At 35.8% G+C, this 16,505-nt stretch overlaps 1 protein-coding gene and 1 non-coding gene across 2 annotated transcripts in view; one reads left to right on the plus strand and one right to left on the minus strand.

The window, feature by feature from the left end:
* Positions 1 to 16,505, plus strand: part of ADAM9 (ADAM metallopeptidase domain 9) — a 102,811-nt gene that overhangs the window by 70,534 nt on the left and 15,772 nt on the right. Inside the window, exons 16-18 of the mRNA XM_049771915.1 lie at positions 2,041 to 2,224; positions 13,576 to 13,656; positions 14,104 to 14,209. Coding sequence (XP_049627872.1) covers positions 2,041 to 2,224; positions 13,576 to 13,656; positions 14,104 to 14,209 — 371 coding nt within the window. The remainder of the gene's footprint in view (positions 1 to 2,040; positions 2,225 to 13,575; positions 13,657 to 14,103; positions 14,210 to 16,505) is intronic.
* On the minus strand, positions 3,314 to 3,524 carry LOC126008199 (small nucleolar RNA U3). The gene has a single exon (XR_007495552.1). It is a non-coding gene; the product is annotated as a small nucleolar RNA U3 (small nucleolar RNA).

The raw sequence follows: 16,505 nt of genomic DNA on the forward strand, positions 1-16,505 counted from the left end.
GGGTGTGACCCAAAACCAAACAAACAGAAGTCTTTTTTTTTTTTTTTCGTTTTTTACAAACATAAGTCTTAAAAAGACAAAAAATAAAGATGGACTTGTGCTTTGAGCAGTGTTCTCCTTGAACATGCATCTCACTTGTTTTGCTTACTTGTGTCACTCTGGGAAACCATGTTCTTTCTTGAACAACTCTCTCTTGAACTTCCCTCTTTTTACTTCCTGCATCTTTCTAAGTATGTTTCATTCAATAAAAGCTATTTTACATCATTACCCCCCCCCCCCTAAATAGAATAGATGTAAAGTTGGGAAAAATGTGATGTAATTTAGCATCTGTAAGCTGGGGCTTTAAATTATATTTTCTAGACTAAGGGAAACAAAAACTCTGGAACTATAACTGAAATCTTAAGTTCCACTGAGTTCTATGTTTCAAGAGGCAATTAGACAAACTAGAGCATATTTATAGGGATATTTCCTTTATTGCTTGAGAATCACTGATAAGGTATTGCTTGATAAGTTTGTATTTAGAAGGTGAAAATTGCTGTAAAAGAGCTATCATATGGAAAAAAGAAAATGAATGTGTTCTTTTATGGAAGATCTAGGAACAGATATTTAATGGCAGTTAAAGGGAAACTGATTTTAATTTAAGAATGTAAAGTATGTTATGACGATGTATTGGGGATCCAGCATCAACCAGACTAGGAGAAAACCTCACACTTCATTATGATAGCTAGATTGATAATTTTTAAGAAATGATGACTCCTCCCATGTTTTGTTTGTTTGAATTTTTGACCCCCCTTTTTTTTCTTTTACTTTTTTATTTTTTTTCTTACCTTCAAACAGAAACACATAAGTTGAACCATCTTGTTCTGCCTCACAAATTGAGGGGGGAATAATGGAGGGCACCAACACTAGTCATATGAACATTGAGTAGAAATAAAAAATGATCAGATTTAAACACCAAATCCAAAGCCAATGACAGCAGAATTGATATGCAATCTACAACAAGCTACACACAGAAGAGACCACTTATACTAGCATCCCGGGGGGGGGGGGGCAAAGGAGGGGCTATATGGGGTGCATGCTGGGACAGGGGTAGAGGGAAGACAACAATGGTAGTGGGAATGCCCCTGATTCAATGTCACTATGTACCCTAAAATACTATTGTGAGTGATTTGTAATCCACTTTGGTCAAAATAAAAATTATTAATAATAATAAAAAATGATGAAATTTAAGGAACTGGGAAACTATGTTCTAAAATTATTGGATAGAAGTCTCATAGCGGGGATTCAAAAATAAAATAGGTACTTGGATTAGATTACAGTCAACTAGGAAATATTTTAATTACTGCATTATAAAAGTTAATTTCAGGGGTATTTAATATGAATAATATTCCTAAATAAATAAAGCTTATTTTAGGGGTTTCTAGGAAGGGCACTTAATTCACATAGCTTGAGTAAGACTTATAAACAGGGAGACCATTATAGAGTTTTATATCTTAGTATAGTTTTTAATCAATTAGGGAGTTGAATTAGTGAAATAATGAGTAAATGAGTTTTTAAGTAAGTAGTTATAACTTAGCCAAGCTGGGTAGGGGAAGTACTTTTTTAAGTTCCCTTATAAAATAGAACACATTTTTTTCTTTCTATAACTGTAAAAAACAATTAAGTTTGGCTATGGTTCTATTATTTTCTGTATAATATTACATTGATAAATTTTATTAGGCTTTGTTTTAGACTCAGATAATAAAGAGGGAATAGGTATGGGAAAAGAAATATTAGTACACTGTAGTAGTCTATACTTAACTCTTCTGTTCTCTGTTCTCTGTCATATATAAAGTGTGTTATTTTGGGCCCAAGCCTAAATGAAACTTATCCAAAAAAATCAGTGAGTGTTGTTTTGACCTCTTTTGTTCTCATATTTATTCTCACCAAGATTCCCTTTAGCTAAATAGCAGCAAACTGTGACTATAAATAGTCATGTAATTTCTATGTGGGTATGAATACTGGATGTATTTTATGTCTGCATTATTTCTCTCTGCATAGGAATGCTTTGTGTGGAAAGCTTCAATGTGAGAATGTCGAAGAGATGCCTGTATTTGGAATCGTACCTGCTATTATTAAGAGTCCTAGTAAAACCACCACATGTTGGGGTGTAGATTTTCAACTAGGTTCAGATGTTCCAGATCCTGGTATGGTGAATGAAGGCACAAGATGTGATGTTGGAAAGGTAATAAAAATATTTTTTATTTATAAATAAAATTTAAAAAATTAAAAAATTTATACAAAGTACTTAATCTTGGGACTCACCAATCTGTGCACAAGACTTAGTCCTTGCTCTGAACTCGAAGATCATTACTGGTAGTACCAAAAGACTGTATGAGATGTCAGGGATTGAACCCTGATCAGCAATGTGCAATGCGCAATGCAAAAACCTTATCCACTATGCTACTTCTCCAGCTCCCATTGGTTGTTATTTTTATTTGTCATAAAATTATTTTTGTTATAAAGTTTTTTATAAAATGTAAGCCCACAAGTAAAAGACTAATACTAGTAATAATTTTATTATCTAGATTTTTTTATTTGTGATCTTATATGGATTTATGTTACAGTCTATTATATATTTATTTCCAACCCTTACCAATATATTACAATTAGCTAGTCTAATTTTAGTTTGTGAATGAGAATATGTGTGTGTATGCATGCATGGGTGCATGAATGTTTTAGTACTAACAATGTTGGTGTATCTCCAGCCCATGTTCCCTGCTGTCCTAACCACAACTGTTTAGAACAGATCTGAGCTGAATTAATTATAGCAAGTCTCTTACTAATTCTTACTTCTGATTTGATATTGGAAAATAAAGTGGGCAAACTACCTTTTGGCAGGGGGATGTTTGGGCCACATTCAGGGGCACCTGGGGGTTACTCCTGACTGTGAGCTCAGATATTACTCCTGGCAGGCTCAAAGGGCCAGATAAAAGGCCAGGGATCGAACCTGTGTGTTGTGCTATCATTCCAGCACCCATAAATTTCCTTTTTCTGTTGAATGTATGATTGAAGAATAACTAAAATAGGGTCAGAAATTTTTTCAATCTTTGAGAGATGCTAGAAAAGCCATAGAAATATTAAGCTGTATGTAAGAATAAAGGAGCAGGATATTTTTCAGAAATTGATTTTTATTACATTATTTAAACACTACAAGGTTTACAGGGTTGTTCATAACACAGTTGTTTCTGGCACTCACTGTTTGAACACCAATCCCAACACCAGTATAACATTCCCTCTACCATTGTCCCATTTTCTTTTTTTAAATTTTTTTACCACTCAGACTGCATCTTCTCCCTCTACCCTTTCCAGATGAAAGGGAGAAGGATCATCAATGGCCAAAGACAGTCACAGAAGCGACACCTGGAGCCGACTTCACGCTCATGAGAGGACGCTCTGGCTCCTCCTCGTGGCTTCTGGTGCTCACGATCAGAGAAACTTCTCTAGTCACGTACTATAGAAATGATCCCTGAAAGTATAGGCTTGGTATTTTTGTTTTGCTTTTGCTTTGTTTTGTTTTATTTACATTTTTAAGGCAGTTTTTTAATTGATTGGTTTTTGGGCCACACCCGCTGATTTTCAGGGTTATGCCTGGCTCAAGTTGCTCCTGGCAAGTTCAGGGGACCATATGGGATTCCAGGAATTGAACAGGGCTTGTCCTGGGTTGGCCAAATGCAAGACAAAGGCCTTAATGTTGTGCTATTTCTCTGGCCCTTGTCCCCATTTTCACACCTACCCTCAAACCTGCCCTCTTGTCACAAAATAATTTATTTTGTATTGCTTTATAACTAAATGATACTGGAATTATCAAATAAAAGTTTGATTAAAGAAAAATTTTGAGATGTAACTATCTCACAGTGGAGTCCTTACGTCATTGTTCGCTAAGTTATTTGCTGCTAGTTGAGTGTTCTGTGTTGTTTGTTTGTTGAGCTTAGAGTTTATATGCTACTTTCCCATGCAATTTGTTGTTCTGTTCTTGGAGTATCATTATTGAAGAATTTGGAGTTGTTCAAGGAGGTGTTCCAGGATCTTTGGAGTTGGGCCTATGAGTTTACATGACTGTGGCTATGCGAAGTATGAAGATGGAAGGGGCATGAGGCTGCTCATCCCATTCAGAATACTGTAGCGTTTTAGGCCCTAAAATCTCTGTCTTTGCAGAGATTAGTTTTGAGTTAGTGATTTTGGACCATTAGCAAGGTCGTGACTGAGGTGTGGATTCAGCTGCTGGAGCTTTGCAGGACTCTGAAGGACTGAACCCACTCCTCTTACAAGGTCACCCTAAATCTTTCATTTGGGAGACTGGTGTGCCATGAATTTTAGTGACTTGACTTGCATCTCTTCCAAGAATAGTGAGTTGGTGGACCTGTACCAGTGAGTTTAAGTGGCAGTAGCTGTGAGACGTAGGTGTGGATATTGGAACTTGCAGAAGTATGGGGTAGAGAGGATGATGACTGTACACCTCAAGAGAGCAGGTTTATTGAACAAGTTGAATAATTCATAAAATAATAGAGGAAGACGATGGGGAGGAACGAGGAAGGGAGGTAAGAAGGAGGACACTGACTGATTATAGGACAGATGAAAAGACCAGGAGAACCCCTTCATTGTATCTCAGTTTCAACTAGGTTTTTGGTTCCATTTCTGTTCTTCAGCTTGTAATGAAAATATCCTTATGTTTCTGTGCTTGTCTTTGTCACTACAAAACTGTAGGAGTTATTATAAACAATTTTAGATAAATGACTCTACAAATAAACATTTCAGAATGTTTGAGGTAAACAACTATGATGGCGTGGATATTATTAAAGTTTTACATATGTTTTGTGAACTTTTTCTTTAGAAAAAGTTATTTTACATGTATTTTCCAACCAGTTTTCAATGATGTGCTAATTTTCTTATCATAATTAAGATTGCTATCATTTTAATGCTTTTTTCAGAAAATTCTGTAATTATTAATAGTGATACTTTTTTATTTGTTTATCTTTTTTGTTGTTGTTATTGTTGTTGTTTTTGGGCCACACCTGGTAATACTCAAGTGTTACTCCTGACTATGTGCTCAGAAATCACTCCTAGCTTGGGGGATCATATGGGACACCGGTGATTGAAATGAGGTCTGTCCTGGATCAGCCACGTTAAAGGCAAAGTCTTACCACTGTGCTATTGTTCCGACCCCTACTTTTTTTTATTTATCTTTTTAATATTTAGTTTTTAAAATCAAGGCACCATGTTTTACACACCAGTTAGAGGAATACTGTGTTCCAACACCAGTCCCACCACTAGTATCAGCTTTCTTACACCGTATTCTCACGTTCCCTCCAACTCTCAAAATTGCCTTCTTGTCAGGCACATTTTAAAGAGTGGTTATTGTGATTTGGGTTTCATGCTTATAGTATGGTTGACTCTGTGGTATAGATACATACTTACACCACGCCTCTCTACCATTGATGTGTCTGAGCCCCTACCCCATCTTTGTGTCTCCCATCCACCTCTTTTACTCTCTGCCATGATTCCCTTGTACCTACCATTGGCCTCTTCTTATTAGTCCCTTTCCCTTGATGTTTTTCTTTCATTTTCCTCATTTCTTTAGGGTCAAGTGTACTTTAGGTATCGCCCTCCTTTGATACCTGGCATTTCCTTGCTTTGTTATTATAAATACCACATATAAGTGATATTTTACTTAACATGCTATCTCTAATTTGCAGTGAATTGTATGATTTCAATTCAATTTCAATTTGAATTCAATGATTTCATTCTTACTTAGAGTTATTCAGAATTCTGTGTGTGTGTATATATGTATGTATATGCGACAGCTTCATGATCCAATCATCTTGTCATTGGACATCTGGGTTGCATCTCTATCCTATCTATTGTACCAAGTGCTTTAGTGAATAATAGTGTGCATATGACCCTTTTTAAAAAAATAATTTTATTGAAATAATTGTGATATACAAAGTCCTTCATAGTTGAATTTCAGATATATAGTGAGTCAGCGCCATTCCTACCACCAATGTCAGTCTCCCTCCACCAATACACCCAGAGTGCGTTTTATACCACCAGCCTTTGCCCCCCTGGCTGCCAGTATAACAAGCCCACTTCAGTTTAGATTGTTAAAGCTTAGGTCTCTTGATTTTATTGTCATTGACTTTGGCTTGGATATTTAGTTATGTCCTTAATTTTTCTCCATCAATGTATTTGAGACCTTTGGCCCCTGGCCCCAGACTTTATTTCTTTCTTCTTAGTTTTCTAGAAAAATGCAGGAATATTTGGTAAAACAAAGTAATCTATGTCCCAAGGTTCTAAGGAAAAGGCAGGATCCCCAATTTAAAAGAGATGAAAAAAAGAGGGGCCAGAGAGATAGCATGGAGGTAAGGCATTTGCCTTTTATGTAGAAGATCATTGGTTCAAATCCCGGCATCCCATATGGTCCCCCAAGCTTGCCAGGAGCAATTTCTGAGCGTGGGGCCAGGAGTATCCCCTGAGCACTGCCGGGTGTGACCCCCCCCAAAACAAAACAAAACAAAACAAAACAAAAAGATAAGAAAAAAATAAAATAAAAGAGGGTGTGTGTATGTGTGTGTGTGTGTATGTGTGTGGCAGTTTTTTTCCCTAGGCACAGCATCTTCAAAAGATGGGGAAAATAGAAAGGAAAAATCTTTGACCTAAAAACAGGGAGACCCAACTCATAAAACCACTACAGGCTCTGAGCATACTAAGTTGTCTAACCCCAAAGTCTGTCTTTGGGGTTCTCAGACACGGTTGTTGCAGTCAGATTTCTGTAGAGATTCTGGTTTTTGTACAGATCCTATGTCAAAGTTCTGGTGATACGAAACATCTTCTGGTTTCATCTCACTGTTAGGTGGCAATGCAGGGAACCCTGCCCTGAAAGCAAGTTGTTGCCAAGTTGTCAGGGTGTATATGAACCCATTCTGGAGCAAGCTGGTGCCAGGGCAGCATTAGGGCCTTCCTTGGAAAAGTCCAATTCCTGGTGCTGATGCAGAAAACTGTGCTAGTTCCCTAGATGGGATCCAAGATTTAGGGGTGAATGGCCAACATCCGATCATCTGAAGCCTAAGCCAAGACACTCTGAAAAATGTTCAGGGTATAAGGCTTCACTGCAATATAAATCTTATGTGTTCCAATCCCCAGTAGATAAGAACTGTTTCTACACATAAAATTTCCCCCATTTTAATGTGCCTATGCAAAAAGGAGCAATGCCCCATGATACTACTGGTGCATATGGGGGTAAAAACCACAAGCTAAACAATTCCTATAACCTGTTTTGTTTTGTTTTGTTTTGGTTTGGTTTGGTTTTTGGTTTTGTTTTTTTTTTTTATCACACCGGCAGCGCTCAGGGGTTACTCCTGGCTCTACGCTCAGAAATCTCCCCTGGCAGGCACGGGGGACCATATGGGATGCTGGGATTCGGACCACCATCCTTCTGCATGGAAGACAAATGCCTTACCACCATGCTATCTTGCCGGCCCCTATAACCTGGTTTTAACATGAACTCAGAACCCATGAAAAACTTATTTACTAGAGTTTCCTGCTAAATAGATCCAAAACAAGGGATTGGAGAAAACTGCCACTACATAAGAAGTATTCCTATTAAGGAAATACATCTAAGAAATATACAACAAAGATATACATATCTCCTTTCCTATTAAGGAAATACATCTAAGAAATATACAACAAAGATATACATATCTCCTTTCCTATTAAGGAAATACATCTAAGAAATATACAACAAAGATATACATATCTCCTTTACTTCTTTTGAAATAGTCTTGGGGTGGGGAATAAAATCCTGATCACAGCTTTAGCCTGTGACATGGGCTTGTGGAGGTTAAAAAAATGGTTCCCAGCAGTCACATATCAGGAAATGTCCTCAAGCTGGGGGTTTCTCAAAAACTGAATCTAGTAGGGAGCAACAGTCCCAGTGAAGGGGAGGTGGGAGAAAAGGGGCCACCAGGAACAAATCAGCAGCAGCAGTGGTGGCAGCTTCTTCTGGGCTGAGGCAAGGCAGTCTGGGAATCTGTCTTTCCCTTTGGGAGCTGGTTGGGGTTAGGGGAACTTTCCGGTTCGGGGGTGAAAGAGTGAAGGGCTAGAAAATGATTTGTAAAGTGGCAAGAGGGGAGGTGGGGAGCTGGTAAGAAGGGGTGATATATAACAGGAAGAATGACTCTATAACATAGACATTATGTATATTACAAACATACATTACATAGACATAGGGGTGATCAACACATACACTCATGCACACGCATAGACAGACACTGCAGACCAATCTATGGGTTAAGATTGAAAGCTGACACAGGTGGAATAGTTTAGAATGCTTAAAAAAATATAAAACCGGCAAATCAGATGTTTTCCATTTTCTAGGAAATCATCATTGGTGAGGGTAAACTTTACTAACGAATGGCTTTCTGGGTTAGATTGAATATAGAGCATTCTTAAAACAATCATAATTTTCAAGTCTAGATAACAATGATTATAGTAATGAGTACTGTAAGTAGAGTCTACACCATGAAGAATTTTCTGAGGGGTCTTGAGAATCCAGGATCCTTTCTTGAAAGCAAACTGAAATTATGAGCATCATGGCATAATGGTAAACTACCTAAGATTGAAAATAAATTGCAATAACATACTCAATGTATGAGCTCTGTAGCAGAAGTTTATGGCATGCAGTTGCATATTCCATTGTTATCTGCATATATAAACACTATATAGCAGGCATAATCAAATAGAAAATGAATAAATTAGAAATTTTGTCATGACATCTTAATGAGCACTGTCTTCTGAGTCTAATATAGTATTGCAATGTGAAATTAGGGTGACCAACCTATATCTCCAAGTACCATTGTGGACAAAGAGAGTAAGGAGTTATCATAGACATATTAAAATTAAGACATTACAAGTTATAGTGAGCTCTGTAGTCTATGGAAGTCTGTGGCTTCGAAATGCATCCTGCACCAATTTCTGTGGATAAAAGCATTAGAACATTATTATAGACATCTATAAAGAGCAGTTGATTAGATACCTGCTCAGTCTAAATAGCTGTATTATTTGTTGAAGGTTTCTTTAAAGTATAGAAGAGAATAAAATCTTTTGTTTTTCCTCTTCCATTCAGTTTCTTCTCTTCTCTTCACTATACTGTGGGGCTAAAGGTGTTCAAGACAACTCTCTATTAGACCATTGTCTTGCTTTGTGCATTTATTCCAAATACCACATATAAATGATATTATTCTGTACTTTCCTTTTTGTGGCTTACTTCATTTAACATAATATCATCTAGTTCCATACATGTTGTGCAAATTGCATGATGGCATCATTCCTTACAGCTGTGTAGTATTCCATTGTATATATGTACCACATCTTAATGATCCACTCATCTTTTGAGTGTCTAGGTTGATTCCAAGTCTTAGCTATTGTACTGAGTGCTGCAATGAATAGCAGTGTGCGTACATTCTTTTGGATGGATGTTTTTCTGTCCCGGGGATAGATATCCAAAAGGGGGATTGCTTGGTCCTATGACAGATCATTTTTGAGCTTGGTGAGAACCCTCTCTACTGTTTTCCATGGGGGTTGGATCAGGCAGCATATCCACCAGCAGTGGAGGAGAGTTCCTTTCTCACCACATCCTCGCCAACAGAGATTGTTCCCAGTATTTTTGGTATGTGCCATCTTCACTGGTATTAAGATGATGTTTTATTGTCTTGATTTGGATTTCCCTAAGGATAAGTAATTAACATTTTTTCATGTGTTTGTTGGCCATCTCTTGATTCTCCTCAGATAAGTGCCTATTCATCTCCTCCCCCCATATTTTGTGGAGTTAACCTTTGTTAATACTTTGTATATCCTAGAAATCAACCCTTTATCTGATGTGTAAAATGCAAAAATTTTTTCCCATCCAGTTAGCTGCTTTCTAATTTTAATTCGTGGTTTTTCTTTTGTTTGTTTTTGTTTTTTTTTGCCATACAAAAACTTTTTAGTTTGATGCTATTGGCAACCTATCATTGAAGACTTTTGAGGTCCAAGTCTTGGAGTGTTCTGCCTGTTTTCCTCGGTAAACTTTATGAATTTGGGTCTAATCTCAATTCACTTTGAAATGACTTTTGTGTAAGGTGTGTGATATGGAACAATCTTTAATTTCTTACACATAGTTCCAACACATATAGTTCCCATTGTTCAAGCACCATTTTTTGAAGAGACTGTCTTTATTCCATCTCATATTCTTGGCTCCTTTGTCAAAGATTAGTTGACCAAATGCTTGGGGGTTTGGTCACTGGATATTCTTTTCTGATCCATTGGTCTGAAAATCTGTGTTTGTTCCAATACTATGCTCTTTTGATCACTATGGCTTTGTGATCCTCAACTTAGGTAATGAGATGCCTCCCATTCTTGGTCATCTCCAGTTTACTTTATCATTTTGTCCCAACCTGGTATTCTCAGTTCTATAATTCAGTAACCTAGGATGTTATCAGTTGATATTATATAAATTAAATATATATATATATAATATTTATACCCTTGTTTCATTCTCACTGTCACAGATGAGGGAAATTATCCACTTTTAAGTTAACTTTTGTGTGTGGTGTTGGATATGGATTATATTTAATATTTTTGTGTGCTTAACCACCAGTACTATATATTGAAGACTCTTTACTTGCGCCACTAAATGTGACTGTCATAAATTAACTAGGCATATATCTGAGGGTTTATCTCTGGCATTTCTTAGTTTTAGTCTTTTGGTCTGATGCTATATCTTTATTTCAGTCAGTGCCATGCTATTGTATATTATAATTTGTATCTACTAGTTTATCAGTCTTGCTTAGTATTTTAAAAACAAACCACTAGTTTTATTAATTAAATAATTTATTACTTTCTTATCTAATTTTTATTTATTCCTTCTACAGACTTTGGGATTCTTTTGTTGTGGTATATCCTCAAATGATATATTTAGATTGATTGTAACCTTCTCTTCTTCATGTAAGCCTGTATTGCTATGAACCTTTCCCTTAGTCTGTTTGTATACCCCATATGCCATGTGATAGTTTGTTTCTTTATTCTTCTTCTTTTAGAGGAATCTTTTGATTTTTTCCTTTGATTTCCTTTTTGATCCTGAAGTTATTTAAAAGCATGGTACTGAGGGGCCGGAGTGATGATGCAAGCAGTAAGGCATCTGCCTTGCCTGTGCTAGCCTAGGACTGACCGAGGTTCGATCCCCTGGCGTCCCATATGGTTTACCAAGCCAGGAGCGATTTCTGAGCACGTAGCCAGGAGTAACCCCTGAGCGTCACCGGATGTGACCCAAAAACCCATCCCTCCCAACAAAAAGCATGTTACTCAGTTAAGTATGTTGCAGTTTTCCCTCATTTACTTTAGATGATTAATTTCTTCTTTCATGTCATGGTAGTCTGAGCATGGTATAATCTCTCTCTCTCTCTCTCTCTCTCTCTCTCTCTCTCTCTCTCTCTCTCTCTCTCTCTATTTTTTAACTTCATGGATATTTGAACTATGCCCTAGACTATGTTTTCCTGAAGAATTTAAAGAAGGTATATTTGGATTTTTGAGGTTGAAGGGTCCTGTATATGGCAATACCAGTTTTAATTTTTCAATAGGACTATCATGTCCTTACTGATAATCTTTTGTTGATCTGTTCACTGCTATTGTGTTACCATCAATACCGTTTCTGTCTTTTATTAGTTATGTATAAACATACAACCCTTCATTTGTTGCATATATGTTGATTAATTAAATGTTTTTTTGTTTTTTGAGCCCTTAACAAGTATATAATATCTTCCATATCTTATTACATTCTGTAGGTTGAATACCATTTGGTCTGATAGAGGTATTGTTATTACTGCTTTATTTTTACTTGTATGATTGTTTTCTGTCCTCTCACTTCAGTCTTTATCTGTGAATTCAAATATTTCTGTAAGGTGTAAAATGTTGTATTTTTTTTTCCAGCTACTAAGTGACTTTTGATAGGAAAATTAATTATATTGCCATTTAGAGATATTAATTCTTCCTCAAATCTGAAGGACAACCTTGCAAGGTACAAGACTCTTGGTTGAAGGTTCTCATACAGTCTATAGGCCTCTTGGATTTCTGCACAACTCTCCATCTTCAAAATGGGGAATTTCTCAGCTATTATCTCTTTCTCTAGTCACATTTTAGCTTTCTAGTTTCTCTTCTTGATATTCTTAAGATTCTTTTTGCTCTTGTTTATGAAATAGCTTTTATTTTTTAAATTCTTTTTTATTTATTCTCACTTCTCCATTTTTGGACTGTTTCATTTGCTATTAAGTGACATATGTTTGTGTTCAGTGTTTACTTCAGCCTCTCTGTTCAGGTGTCATTCTTTGTGTTGCTTGGGGGTTTATATGTGATGCTAGGGATAGAAACTGGGTCTTTTGCAAGCAAGGCAATTGCCTTCCCATCTGTATTATATCTCTGTCCCTTTAATTATGTCCTTTTATTTTGTTTTGTTTTTGTTTCTGGGATAATTCGTTTGGTTTTAAACTTCATTTTGCTGCTATGACTTGTTACTGTATTATTTATCTACTTTAATTCTGTTAGAATGGATTCTTTTTTTTTATATATTATTTAATATTTTATTTAAACACCTTGAGTACAGACATGATTGTGGTTGGGTTTCAGTCATGTAAAGAACACCCCCCACCTCATTTTAGTTTTTCCTTCAAATTTTCTTTGAACATAGTGAATCCTTTTTCTAAGACCTTGTTCATTTCAGTAAACATTGAGAAGATTGTTGCTCTGAGATCATCCTCTAACATCAATAGAGTTTGCATGAACTTGGGAATTTACCTAGACTTCGGATAAACTTGGGAACTTACCCAGACTTCTTGTATATCTTTAGCTTAATATTTTCTCATATGCTGATACTTTCTGTTTCTCTTTTAATATTTAGCATTTATTTATGCCTTATATTCTGATTTCTATATTATATTCTGATTTCTAGAATGAGTATTCTAGAATGAGTACGAGAGCTGTATATGATGGTGATGGTGATAATATCTTTTTAGTATATTTTTTTTATCATAAAGTTCTGTTTTTGTCATTAATCATGCTAGAAGGTATTTGTCTTGTTAAAATTGCTGAATTTTTGAAAGAATTAAAAAAATCAAAGCGTTTCCAATTTTATCATCTTTTTATATCTGCTATACTAAAATTTATTTTATATATCATAAAAATAGTCATTCAGCCATACATAGAGTAGTGGTATTATCTCTATCTGGTAATTTTTGATTTGAACAAATAATCATTTGGTGAATATTTTTTATATAATTCTGCATCTATATTTGTGTGGAATGATTGTGATCTTTATTTGGGTTCTTTTATTTTTACTTTTTAATCATTCTATGTTAATTTTATTATTTTCCTACATTTAAAAATATAGTATGATTATTGAAAGTTTGTAAAAATTCACGAGTGAAATAATCAGTACTTTTGTCTTTTTCTCTGGGTACTTTGTTACTGTTTAAGTTTTTTATTCATTAATTATTTTTGTTTGTTTTATAGATATGTAGAAATTTTCAATGTGTAAATGCTTCTGTTCTGAATTATGACTGTGATATTCAGAAAAAGTGTCATGGACATGGGGTACGTAACTATCTCTTGATTTACTTATGAAGTGCTTGATATTGTTTTGTTTAATGAGAATTTGATGAGACTTTATGCAGAACTAACAATAATAGAATAATAGAAGTGAATTTTGATATTTGGTGAGCTTTTATTCTCAGAGAGGATATATTTGGATTTGCCCCAATTTTTTTTTTCTTTTGGATTTTGGGTCACACCCAGCAGTGCTCAGGTGTTACTTCTAGCTCTACGCTCAGAAATCACTCCTGGCAAGCCATGGGACCATGTGGGATGCCGGGATTCAAATCACCATCCTTCTGCATGCAAGGCAGATGCCCTACCTCCACGCTATCTCTACGGCCCCAGATTTGCATGATTTTATTCCAATATCTAGTTTCTATTCTTAATGAAAAAGGATTTGGAGACCCTTTTACAATTAATGAAAGTGGTATTTTGATTGTTTTAAAGGTATGTAATAGCAATAAGAATTGTCACTGTGAAAATGGCTGGGCTCCCCCAAATTGTGAGAGTAAAGGATATGGAGGAAGTGTGGACAGTGGACCAACATATAATGGCAAGTAATAAAATTAATATGTTCTTTCAGTGACATCAAAAACTGATCGTTCTTGTACCTTTCCTTCAATTCCTACTTCATGTGTACATTATATTGATTCTGCCTTCTACATTTTCATAAGATTTTTATATTTTACCTTCGTTAATTGTTAAAATTTCTTGCTTGGATATACATCAGAGTTTCCTAAGCCGCCTGTTTTTTTTGTGGCAGTTAACTACAATAAAGCCAATTGATTGGTACCATAGATGTTTATCCAGCAGAGGTTGGTCATAGAGAATGAGAAAATTCACAAGAACTATACAAGCTTTAAGATAATCGGAGATGGGAGATCTCAAAGTTTGATAATGTATTCAATACAATATTGCTCTCACTCTATAATCCAATACTGGAACCATTGTTTTTTCCGGGGATGGGGTTTCTTTTCTTGGGGGTTTTGGGCCGCACCTGGTGACGCTCAGGTGTTACTCCTGGCTATGCACTCAAAAATTGTTCCTGGCTTTGGGGACCATATGGGACTCTGAGATCAAACCCATATCTGTCCTGGGTCAGTCGCATACAAGGCAAACGCCCTACTTCTGTGCTATTGATCTGGCCTTGGAACCATTGTTTTAATTGACTAAACATTAAGGACAATTAGTAAGCACATCAAAATTCAATGGTTATAAGAGCAGAGGCCAGAATATTTTATTTAGCCAATAAGCAAGCAGCCTTCAAGTATAAAGTTGGAACAAATTCTTACTCTATTTTGCCAATGTTGCCATCTAGATCTAAAAGATGCTAAGCTATTTTATTCTACACATTTATTCTATTCTTGCCTGGGTTCATATTTGCTAACCCCTTATCTAAATTTATTTTACTCAGGGGACTATCCTAACCTTAGAGTTGTTGTTAGAGGGATGATTTCCCACACAAGTTGTTCAACCTTGCTTGTTCTACACATCTTAAGAGTTTTGATGTTTTTCTTTAAAAATTCAATTCTTCTGCTTTAAATACACTTCATGAAATGGCTCAGGGATCTGGAGCACATGATTTGCCTTCAGGATTCCAACACCACATAGTTCTGAAGCACTGCCAATATTGAACCTGACTCAAGCCTGGTATTGGGTGTAGACCTTGAGCATTGCTGAGTGTGGCCCAAAACTAAACAGAAAATAGTTAATTCAGTTCTTTATTGCTGTTAGAATGAAGTCCAAAAATTCTTTTAAAAAATTTAATGATTACTTTATTTGAGAAGTGTTTAAAAAATTGTTCATAATTGAATTCAGTCATAGAATGTATACCAACTTTCCCCAGTGTACTTTTCCTGCCACCAATATTTTGGGCTCATAAAGTATATTTAAAGCAAAAAAAATGACACAAGAACTGAATTCTTGAAGAAAAGAATCAAAACTGTGGGTATTATTGCCACACTGACTTTTACTTTTATTATATCCCACAAATGAATATTATTCAATGTCTATACCTCTCCAACTCATTTCACTCAGCATAATAATTTCCATGTCATCCATGTATAAGCAAATTTTATGACTTAATTTTTCCCAATTGCTGCATAGTATTCCATTGTGTAGATGTATCACAGTTTCTTTAGCCACTCATCTGTTGTCGGACACAGAAATTGCTTCCAGATTCTGGCTGTTATAAATAGTGTTGTGACAAATATCAGAATGCAGATGACTTTTCTGCATGGTATTTTTGGTTCCTAGGGTATATCCTTAACTAAGAGTGGTATTGCTGGACCACATGCAAGCTCAATTTCTAGTTTGTTGAGGAATATTCATATTGTTTTTCAAAAATTGTTGGACTAGTTGGCATTCCCACTAGCAGTGGATGAGAGTTCCTTTCTCCCTGCATATGCACCAGCACTGGTTGTTCTTGTTCTTTGTGATGTGTACCAGTCTCTGTGGTATAAGATGATATGTCATTATTGTTTTTATTTGCATGTCCCTGATGATTAGTGATGAAGAACATTTTTTCTTGTTCCTTTTGGCCATCTATATTTCTTCTTTGAGATGTCTGTTCATCTCTCCTTTTTTGGATGGGGATAGCTTTTTTTTTCTTGCTAAGTTCTCAGTGCCTTCTATATCTTAGATATTAACCCCTTATTTGATAGGTATTGGGTGAATAGTTTCATGGTTCTGTGAATAGCCTTTGAGTGCTAGTGTTTCCTTTGAAGTGCAGAAGCTTCTCAATTTGATGTAGTTCCATTTGTTTATCTTTTTACTTCCACTTGTGTGGCCATTGGTGTTTCATTCTTGAAGATACCTTTAGTTTCAATGACATCGAGTATTTTGTCTGT

The sequence above is a fragment of the Suncus etruscus genome, chromosome 4, assembly GCF_024139225.1.
Source record: "Suncus etruscus isolate mSunEtr1 chromosome 4, mSunEtr1.pri.cur, whole genome shotgun sequence".
In the NCBI taxonomy this organism is placed as follows: domain Eukaryota; kingdom Metazoa; phylum Chordata; class Mammalia; order Eulipotyphla; family Soricidae; genus Suncus; species Suncus etruscus.